The 10891-nt window shown below is 42.7% G+C and overlaps 2 protein-coding genes across 2 annotated transcripts in view; one reads left to right on the top strand and one right to left on the bottom strand.

The window, feature by feature from the left end:
- The first annotated feature begins 3436 nt into the window (after positions 1-3436).
- On the top strand, positions 3437-6020 carry LOC129190803 (uncharacterized membrane protein C3orf80). The gene has a single exon (XM_054793402.1). It carries the CDS (start codon positions 3454-3456, stop codon positions 4141-4143), a length of 690 nt encoding a protein of 229 aa, XP_054649377.1. The 5' UTR covers positions 3437-3453; the 3' UTR covers positions 4144-6020.
- The window catches only part of ift80 (intraflagellar transport 80 homolog (Chlamydomonas)), a 43612-nt gene continuing 38527 nt past the window's right edge, over positions 5807-10891 (bottom strand). Inside the window, exons 17-21 of the mRNA XM_054793401.1 lie at positions 10015-10104; positions 9776-9948; positions 9555-9678; positions 9187-9336; positions 5807-8351 (exon numbers count right to left, since the gene is read on the bottom strand). Coding sequence (XP_054649376.1) covers positions 9226-9336; positions 9555-9678; positions 9776-9948; positions 10015-10104 — 498 coding nt within the window. The 3' untranslated portion in view covers positions 5807-8351; positions 9187-9225. The remainder of the gene's footprint in view (positions 8352-9186; positions 9337-9554; positions 9679-9775; positions 9949-10014; positions 10105-10891) is intronic.

Below are 10891 nucleotides of genomic sequence, written 5' to 3'. Positions count from 1 at the left end.
TCAAGGACTGTCAAACAAAGTGGGACACTCGCAACAAACAACATAAACATGCAAAAACTTCAAACTATATTATTTTTTGAATGAAATAATGGCCCATATTTCCAAAATTGCTATGCATTTAGTTAAAGTGTATTTAGTTATTTACAAAAGTATTTTTTTTTAGCTTTACCAGTGTTTTTGCAGCAGGTCCTTACAAACAGCAGGGCGCTCCTGCCATAAAGATAATATTTCACTGGTAGTTTTGCAGTAAATTCCTAAAAACAGCACAGCATGCCTCTCTTCTAGAGGATCTTTGGCTGGTGTTTATGCGGTACATTCCTTAAAGCAGCAGAGCGCTCCTGTCCCATACAGCGTAAGATCTTTGACTGGCGTTAACGGCAGAAGGCTCCTGTCATATAGAGGATCTCTGACTAGTGTTAGTGTAGTGCTTTAAGTATGACTTTCTTCCTTTATGTCTACCAATTGGTAAAGTAAAAGTTTGAAGGTATGACAGAGCCTTGCATTGACATTATAGACAAAATAAGAATAATAGTGAAGGATGAAGTCCGTCCCCCCAATCCTTTGCTTTTTGCAAATGTGGCCTGTGGAACTACTTAGTTGAACTGGCATGCCATGATGATGGTTCAACTTTCAAGTCATATTTTTCCCAAAGATTTTGGTGAAATTCCAAATTCTAAATAAAACACTGACTCCTGCAATTTACAGTTTGGAACAATTGGCATTGAGAAACATAACCATAAAAGTAAATCTCCATTTTACAACCATTGATTTGTCCTCATACAATGTGTTAAACTACACTGCAGATTGCTCTGTGGACACAATCGTTTTAAAATGGTGATTTACTTTTACGGTTATGTTCCTCGATGTGACATGGTCCTCTGGAGTGATGCTGCACTACAATGTGAGTCCAAATACTCCGCTAATGGGGGCAGGCCCATTACAGCGCTCATCACAAGGACTACGGTATTCATTTTTTATGAGAGGGGGTTGGCGCCTCGTTTAAGGGACGTTTACTGTTACATCTGTGGCCATCCAACATTCAAGGGGTTCAAGAATTTGGAGTGGAGTGAAGGGGTTTCACCCAGTGGCCCAATGAGAGAACATGCACACAAGTACAGTATGTACTTTACACCAAGTAAGAATCGGAAGTTGGCTTTTTTTACTTCTTGCATCCATCCATTTTTATCTGCTTATCCGGGTCCGGGTCGCAGTCTCAGTAGGGAAGACCAGACTCCCCGGTCTCCAGCCACGTCTTCCAGTTACACCGGGAAGACACCAAGATGTTCCCAGGCCAGCTGTGAGACATAACCCCTCCAGTGTGTCGTAGGTCTTTGCGCATCATTTACTGCATTTATTTACCACTAATGGAATGTTTCATTCAATTGGAAATTGAGTTTAATAAGCACATTTATTAGGCAAATGAATATTTTGTATAATGTGGGAGAGCTGGTCTAAGGAGATCAAAACCGTGTGGAGAATTCTTAGGCGGCTTCTTGTATGACAGAGTGCTCTGCAAAAACACTAGTCAAAATCCTCTGTAAGAGAGACGTCATGTTTTTAGTAATCTGCTGCAAAAACACTAGTCAAGCATCCTCTATAAGAGACACAAGTCTGGTTGTTTTTTTTTGTTTTTTTTTTAGGAAATCTAGTGCAAAAACACAAGTCAAAGATTCTCTACAAGAGAGAGGTGCTGTGCTGTTTTTAGGAATCTGCTACAAAAACACTAGTCAAATATCCTTTATAGGAGACACATGCTAGGCTGTTTTTAAGAATCTACTGCAAAAACACAAGTCAATGATGATAAGAGAGACGTGCTGTGCTGTTTTTAGGGGTCTACTGCCAAAACACTCGTCAGAGATTCTCAATATGACAGGAGTGGTTTGCCGATACGTGCTGTGCAGTTTTTAGGAATATCCTGCAAAAGCACTAGTCAAAGATTCTCAATATGACAGGAGTGGTTTGCCGAGACGTACCATGCTGTTTTTAGGGGTCTACTACAAAAACACTCGTCAGAGATTCTCAATATGACAGGAGTGGTTTGCCGAGACGTACCATGCTGTTTTTAGGGGTCTACTACAAAAACACTCGTCAGAGATTCTCAATATGACAGGAGTGGTTTGCCGAGACGTACCATGCTGTTTTTAGGGGTCTACTACAAAAACACTCGTCAGAGATTCTCAATATGACAGGAGTGGTTTGCCGATACGTGCTGTGCAGTTTTTAGGAATCTCCTGCAAAAGCACTAGTCAAAGATTCTCAATATGACAGGAGTGGTTTGCCGAGACGTACCATGCTGTTTTTAGGGGTCTACTACCAAAACACTCATCAAAGATTCTCAATATGACAGGAGTGGTTTGCCGATACGTACCATGCTGTTTTTAGGGGTCTACTGCCAAAGCACTCGTCAAAGATTCTCATTATGACAGGAGTGGTTTGCCGAAATGTGCTGTGCTGTTTTTAGGAATCTCCTGCAAAAACACTAGTCAAACATTCACTATATGATAGGAGAGCTCTGCTGTTTTTAAGAACCTGCTGCAAAAACGCTAGTCAAAGATCTAAAGGTCTAAACCCTAGGTTGCCAAAGTGGGGTACACCACTTGTCATATGGGGTACATGAATAAAAATGAAAAACAATTAGCACGTAATCCTCACAATTACGAGTGCACCTGAACGCCTCACGGCGCAAAGAGAACGGAGCAGAAAGAAGATCGAGCATGAAGTTGATAACTGCTCTGTGTGCACTATATGATCAAATAAGTAAGTTTGATGATTATTTTATTGCATTAAGATTGTTTCCAATAGACGCATCGGTGAAAACCTGTCACTGTGAGTGGGGATTGCTCCGAAATTGAGGCTTTGTGGTTGGTTGTATGTATTTTTGTACTTGGGAGACTATCGAGGAAAAGGCTTCTTGAGACGTACTTGGGAGACTACTTGATCTTGATTGTTAAACTTTTCCCTACAATTTGCTATGAAATTAATATGCAGACTTAAACCATAGCCATCGTGAGTGGACAAAAAAGTGAAGCTGAAATTCAAGCCATTCAAACAGAAGGATGCCAACAGAGATGATTACTTATCTATTTATCAGTGCTCATGTGAAACTTGATCAAAATGTGGCTTCAGGTCAAATGTGTGACGGGGTACGCGACTATAAAAAGTTCGGGAACCACTGGTCTGAACCAAACTGACAAACTGCTACGGCAGGAGTGTTCTTTTTGGAGCAACACATTTGTGTTCTGCAGGTGTACCTAATGTTGTGACCACTGGACGTGACATCACGTGATTTGACGAGATCAGATACTCAGACGCTCATCAATGATGCAATCCAATCACAGAGAGAGGATGAAGAGAAAGGGGAGGGAATGGGGGGGGTCACCTGCTACCCAGCGTGTGTCTGCAGTGCGAGTTGGAGCAGAGCTGGGGAGAATTGCACACCTGAGTTGACAGTGCATGCTTTACTGGGGGATCGGTACCTGGCTGGCGATGATGCACCGTCTGTGTGGCGGAGGCGGCGGAAGCTCCCTTGTCTCGGCGTGCCTTCTCTCCGTGTGTCAAGCCTTAAGGAGGTGCGGGGAGGTCCAATGCGGCGACGGCCAGCAGTGCTGCCCGCCCATGGTCACCGGGAACAGCAGTAGCAGCAGTAGTGGTGGAGGCGGAGGCACATCAGTCCGCTGCTGCAAGCTCCCCATTCACATCTTCTTCGACAACGTGGGTTGGTTCACCAGGAAGTTGTCTGGAATCCTCATCCTGTTGCTGCTCTTCGCCATGGGCTACTTCATTCAACGGATTGTCTGCCCGCGACCACGCCGGAACCAGCACCAGCAGGACCGCGGGGAGGACCCCTCCCTCTTCAGCGGGCAAACATCCGCGTCGCAGGACTCCCTGCTGGACCGGTACCCCGAGTGCACCCCGGTGGGCATCGCCTCGCCCAACCTGCCCGCCTACGATGAGGTGAAGTATTTACCTACGTACGAGGAGAGCATGCAGGAGATGCACCGGGACCGGTCCGATAACAACTTGCTGGACGAACACGAGAGAAGTGGTCCGGGCAGAGGGAGAGCTGCTGGCCCCGGAGTTGGCGAGCAGAGACTGGATGTTGTCGAGGCACAGCAGCACAGGACGTCTAGGAACTCTGTCTGATAGAAAGCACAAGGAGATAATATATTAATTTCTTTTTGTATTATTTGAATGATCAGGGTGATATCTTACAATACTCTCAAGTGCAATTTTAATACCGAATATTGACAATAAAAAGGCGGTGATATGACAAACACTGGGGACAGCAAAGGTCAGCAAAATGGCATTAAGTTTTTCTAGAGTGGTGGCTATCACGTTTTCATTTTGTTTCTCAGGAACCTAAAAGGGGGAGCAGAAAGATAAATATTCATAGAAATATCCTTCAAAAATAGATCAATTTCTCCTGTAACTGACCATTTAAAACTTTTCCGTACATCTTATCATGCTAAAAAGAGGTTGTCAGGGATCATTATTTAAAGCTGAGGGATGTTATTACCTTCATTCATGCGTGGCTGCTGAACCTTCAAGGCACCTTGCAGGAACAAATGTGAACATTCTGATTTGACTCTGAATAAATCAGTCTGTTTCAAGGTTATTTGTATAAAACTTGGTCAGGATTTGTTTTTTTATGAAGGTTTTTTTTTTTAATTCCATGATTGTGACAGGTGTACAGTACAGTATAGGACATTTGCGTTATATGCCTACACTCTTCACCGATTTGGTCCCACTGATTCCACACTGCACAAAAAGGGCATAAAATTAAAAAATAATAGTAAAGTTAGTTCTGAACTTTTTTAAAATACTTGATGTGGATATATCACTATGCAGTTATAACTGTGTGTAACATGATTTTAAGGGGTATCGAATGTGAAATGACCTTTTTTGTAACAATGCAATTTATTATGGCCTTAAGAGTATACAATGTAGTTATCTTTTGAAATTTTTAATACAGCTCTACATCGTTAGTTTGTGCAGTCGCTCTGTTAAAGGTGCAAGGAAACAAGTGATGCACAAAAGTATGAAACCGTGCACATGATCATGCACTAATGAATACATCATGGTTGTTATTCTTCAAAGTTCACACATTTCTATGAGATGTTGAGCTATTAAAACCCTAACAAAACACATAAAAAGTGCATTTGCCAATTATAGGCCATGCAGTCAGTTTTCACAGAAGCTATACAAAGAGTGTGACTGTGGTGGCACATGTAATCCAACACTGACCGACCATGACTGATGGCTTTACCAGAGAGAAATCTGTGGGTGGATTGAGTTAGCACTTAGAGGCGTTACATCCATGTTTGAAACCCACTTAGTGCTGGGTGAGAGGAGGAGGGTGAACGACCCCAAGTGGTGGAGGTCATTTTATGAGCATAAGGTAAGCGTGAAGAAGTGTGAATGTTGAGTGACAACATCACACATATACTGTACACACATACTGTGTATCGTATGCACACGAGCCTGATAGCATGCCATCACCCTGCAAGTCGCCTAACATGACATTTTAATAAAGGGTCATATCATGGCAGACACCCCCGTGTGGGAGCAGGAGGGCATACACACACCCATTAGGGCTGTTAAATGAATAAAAAATGTAATCAGATTCATCAGTTTTCTAATTAATTCATGACTAATCACCATTCATTCTATGTCTGAAATATGCCAATTTTTACTGTATTTAATTTAAGAAAGATAAATGACAGGACAGGATTATATATATTTGTATGTATCAACAGCTACAAATGAAAGGAATATGTCAAACAAGCTAAAGGACACCACAAAAGTCTAAAAATCTATTTGCCTAACATTAGTCTCTTTAATAGTAGCAGAACATTTGAATCACACTTTAAACCGTGTTATTATGACCAATGAGGGGTTGCATTCAATGACATCACGTAATTTAAGGCAAACTTGTATTTTCCAGCATACTTAAATGTAGAAAATTGTACATCTGAATTAAGAGTTACAAAGTGAGTGATAATAAAATCCACTTCATGTTTTTCTTCATCTTCCTGTTTCACACACACACGCATTATAAATCCTTTTTTGTAACGTTCGGCGTGTCTCTGAATGCGTCTCGCGTTCTTGTAATGAGCGTGAGGAAGTGTTGTTCCCAGGAGGAACGGACTATAGACGTGTGTGATTTGAAGCTACATACAGTATATGGTGTTGGAATTGTACTGCTGTTGATGTGGTCGGGTCAGAAGTTGACTGTGGGGGGGTACGCTCCACTGTGCTTTCACCTGCCGTCATAACAGAGAGGAGCGCTTGCTCTGATGCACATGCCTTAATCACACAAAAAAATTACCGTAATTAATGAAATAAATTAGTTACTGCCATTAACGCGTTATTTTTGACAGGCCTAATATGCATGCGGAGAAAACACATACAGTGCATCCAAAGTATTCACAGCACGTTTTTTCAGAATGGATTAAAAAAATTTCCCTCAAAATTGCACACAGAATATGACTTTTTGTGTGATTTTTGCAAATTTATTAAAGATACAAAAATCAAAAATTACATGTACATAAGTATTCACAGCCTTTACCATGAAGCTGAAAATTGAGCTCCCGTTCATCCACTGATCATCCTTGACACATTTGATCAGACATCATTAGTTGATCAGACATGGTTTGTAAAGGCACACCCCTGTCTATACTCTCCTGATCCAAATTTTAAGGCCAGTTGAAAAATTGCAAGAATTTACATTTTGCACTCTTGGAGCTTAAGGAGGTTCTTAGTTGAGCTTCAAAATGCAAAAAGAAGAAACGTGAGTGAGACAATTTTTTTTGACTAAGCAATTTATTGTGAAATAAAAGTTTAATCAAAAGTTTAAAACCATGTCTTTGCAAAGCCAAAATCTTGTCAGGTATTCACATAGTCATGATCTCTTGATAGCAAAGGCAAAAAAGCTTTCTCTTTGAACGCGGTCGGATTGTTGGGCTGCATAAGTAAGGCCTCTCACAGGGCGCCATTGCTGCTGAGGTTGGACACAGTAAAACAGTCATTTTAAACTTCCTAAAAGATCCTGAGAGTTATAGAACAAAAAAGTAGTAGTGGTAGACCCAAAAAATGTCACCGGTCCTGTGCCGGAGGATCCAGTTGGCTGTTTGTATACTGTGGGAGGGCTGGTCTAAGGCTGGGGTGCTTTTTCCTTCAATGCAACAATGGAGCTTCAGGTTGTGCGGGGGCGTCAAATGGCAGCTGGCTATGTAGAGATGTTGCAGGGGGCATCCCTCATGACTGAACAATACCATCACAATGCCTGCCTGACAAAGGACTTCTTCCAGAGGAATAACGTCACTCTTTAAGATCGCCCTGCGTGTGCCCCTGTTCTAAATCCAATTGAGAACATTTGGGGATGGATGGCAAAGGAAAGTTTACAGAATGAGCATCAGTTTCAGACGGTGGATGCCCTCTGTGAAACCATCTTCACCACCTGGACAACATTTCCACTAGCCTCCTGGAAACACCGGCATCAAGCAAACCAATTTTTGAGGTCATTAACAAGAATGGCGCAGCTATTTCTTACTCACTTTTGTTTTTGTCTCATTCCCATTTCTTCTTTTTGCATTTTGAAGCTCTACTTAGAACCTCTTTAAGATCCAACAGTGTAAAATCTAAATTGCAATTTTTCGACTGGTCTTTTTGATCGGGAGTGTATAAGGTAGTACAGGTGACAGTGCAAGTCAGAGCACAAAGCATGAGGTCAAGGGAAGGGTGCAGAATCATTTCTGCTGCTTTGAAGGTCCCAGTGAGCACAGTGGCCTCCATCATCTGGAAATGGAAGAAGTTCAGAACCACCAGGACTCTTCGCAAGAACTGTCCAGCCGTCTAAACTAAGTGATGGCAGGGAGAAAGGGCTTTAGGTGACCAAGAACCTGATAGTTACTCAGCGGGAGTGTTCCTCTGTGGAGAGAACCTTCCAGAAGGACAACCATCTCTGCAGCAATCCACCAATCAAGCCTGTATTGTAGAGTGGCCATTTGGAACCCACTCCTTAGCAAAAGGCACAAGTAGCCCACTTGTAGTTTGTCAAAAGGCACCTGAAGGACTCTCAGACCATGAGAAACAAAGTGCTCTGGTCTGATGAGACAAAGATTGAAGTCTCTGGCGTGAATGCCAAGCGACATGTCTGGAGAAAACGAGGCACCGCTCATGGTGCATGGTGGTGGCAGCTTCATGCTGTGGGGGTGATGTTCAGCAGCAGGTAGTGGGAGAATAGTCAAGATAGAGGGAAAGAAGAATGCAGCATTGTACAGCAACATCCTGGCCGAAAACCTGCTCTTGACCTCAGACTGGGGAGACGGCTCATCTTTCGATTGGATGCACTGTAAATGCAGACAAACGTGTGTCAGCAACATGAGACTCTGACCCATGAGCCAGTTATACATAGAAAAGTCATGTTAATGTCCTTTCACCATCATTTACAATTCAACTGCAGGAAGTTTTTAAATTGTCTTATGATGATAAATATGCTTCTAAGTGAATCTCAAAAGAAGTGAAAAGCCAAGATGACAATACAATAGAGCTACGCCCCAGTATGTATTTTAATTAATCTTACAGATGAATGGTGAAGAAGTGCAGTTTATGACATGGAAGAGGCTTTAAAATCCGGCATTTGGGGGCAGTAAAGTAAGGACAATTGGGTGACTCACAAGTAGAATCAGGCTGGAGGCACTCGAGGAAAAGGAGAAACGGGAAAATGGAGCCAGCCATTTGGAGATAGTGCTCTGGCAAAGTTATACAGTATGTCTATTCAAATTTACATTTGCTGCACCGCTGTAAGACCATGCTGATGTGCTGATGTCTGTTTTTTTTTTAAAATTATTATTCATTTATTATATTATTATTATTATATTATTATTAATATTAACAATTGAGTATCTCACATGTGTGAGCATATCCCTCACAATTCAGTGACCCTTTCTATTTCAGGATATCTTCTCAAGGGACTATACTATAGAAATTAAACTTGGATATATGCAGTATACCTGATCTACTACCTCAGCCACCTTGCGTCAGACGAATACATAACTTAACTGCATGTTTATTGTTTGGACTTGGAGCAATAATGCATGAATAGGTCCAGATGTTTACAGTGGCTGGTAGATAATACTTATTTGCTTGGCACTCCATCCCTGTGACTGATCATGAAGCGCGCACCTTAAAAACTACAAGAAAACCAGGAAGGTTGTCTAGTTGCTAGCGCCGCTGGGTCACGCTACTCCTGACGGACACGTTAGCAGCCTTCTCTCTCTCTTTGGCCAACTCCATCTCTATCTTGGCTTGGATTTTATCCCAATCCACCTCAACCTGAGAGAAAGACAGGAGGGAAACATCAGAAAAGCTCATTTCTTGCGTATGGAACTGATTAAGGCTGCAGTGTTTGTGTCAGACTGGATGCATAAACAGTGAGTGAAAAGCTTGTAAACCATGGGAAACTGTTAGAAAAACTCCACTAGTTAAACTGGGTGTAATTGCTGCCCCAATCAATGAATGCAAGGAAGCATATGTAGGCTGTTTTAGCTCACCCCTTTAGCGTACTGCAGGAACCTCTTATTGGACTCCTTCCTGCCAAATGTCTGCAGGAACTTCTCCCTGTAGGCAAGCACGGTGTCCACATGGGTCTTGTGTTTGACTGCCAGCTCTAGCGCCCTGGAAATGGACCAACATACAGAGTAAGGTCTCTCCACCTTGTCTGGACACAGGAAATGCCTGTCCACTGAACCTCTCATGAGGCAGACAGTCGTACCGCTGCCAGTTGAAGAGGTCGATGTTGACTTGTATGGCTTGGTAAATGAGACCAGCTTGTAACAGAGTGGCCTCGGCCTCCTGGACCTGTCCACTGAACAGCAGCAGATGGGCCAAAGACGACTCCTTGGACGGCTGCTGCTTTATAAAGTTGATGTAATGCACTCGCGGTAACTATGAGGAAGAGCAAACAAGCTGATCACCATTCTCACACAAATCGCTTGAAAACGTCTCTCTTACCTCTCTAATGGCGGCATAGGCCATCTCCGCCGTGGTCAGCTCTCTGTTTGCTATCGCCATGGCAGCCAGACATGCCCACAAAGAGTCTTTCTGCAGATTTACACAGAGTACAGCTTGCTATCATACACAACAGTGAGTGACTAGCTGTGACATCATTGCACTGAGACACAAGGACAACATCTCAAGGATTTTTTTTTTGGAGGTGCACGTCACACTACGCGCATAGACTGAAGTCCCAACTGAAACCGCAATAATGCAACAAAATGTGTACCTGGAAAGCAGCCAAGCGTACAATCGTTTCCAAGGGTCAAAATGCGTGCAGTGTACGAAAAATGTATACATGTTGGCAGGCCTGCTATTACAACATTGGTTCTGTTGCTGCTGTGTTGTGCAACAGAACTGTTAATAAACGACCAAGTGGTGAAAGGGAACTACTTTTTCCTTTCCACTTCCTCATGCACGCCAAATCATTATTAAAGTGAAATGCCCTGCAATTGACTGGCAATCAATCCAGGGTGTACCCCGCCTCTCGTCCGAAGCCAGCTGGGATAGGCTCCAGCACACCCGTGACCCGAGTGAGGATAAGCAGCATAGAAAATGGATGGATGGAAAATCAAGCTTTAAGGAGTTTTCATATTTTGGAAATGGCCACCTCTCTTCAATTATCGCTTGTTTCCATGCCTCGTCCTAGTTGCAGTTGAGGTAAATAAACATGTGTTTTTGGTCCTATGACTGCCATAAGGAAGTGATGATGATTGTCTGTCATTCAACCAACAGACTGCACTGTGTCTAGCGCCACCCTTGACTGTAACCACAGTGGTTGACTGCTAAAAAAAAACAAAACAACTTACCTACATTTGAGTTGAAGTATCATGTC

Source organism: Dunckerocampus dactyliophorus, chromosome 12 (genome assembly GCF_027744805.1).
Source record: "Dunckerocampus dactyliophorus isolate RoL2022-P2 chromosome 12, RoL_Ddac_1.1, whole genome shotgun sequence".
NCBI lineage: Eukaryota > Metazoa > Chordata > Actinopteri > Syngnathiformes > Syngnathidae > Dunckerocampus > Dunckerocampus dactyliophorus.
This window is presented reverse-complemented; position numbering and strand designations above follow the sequence as displayed.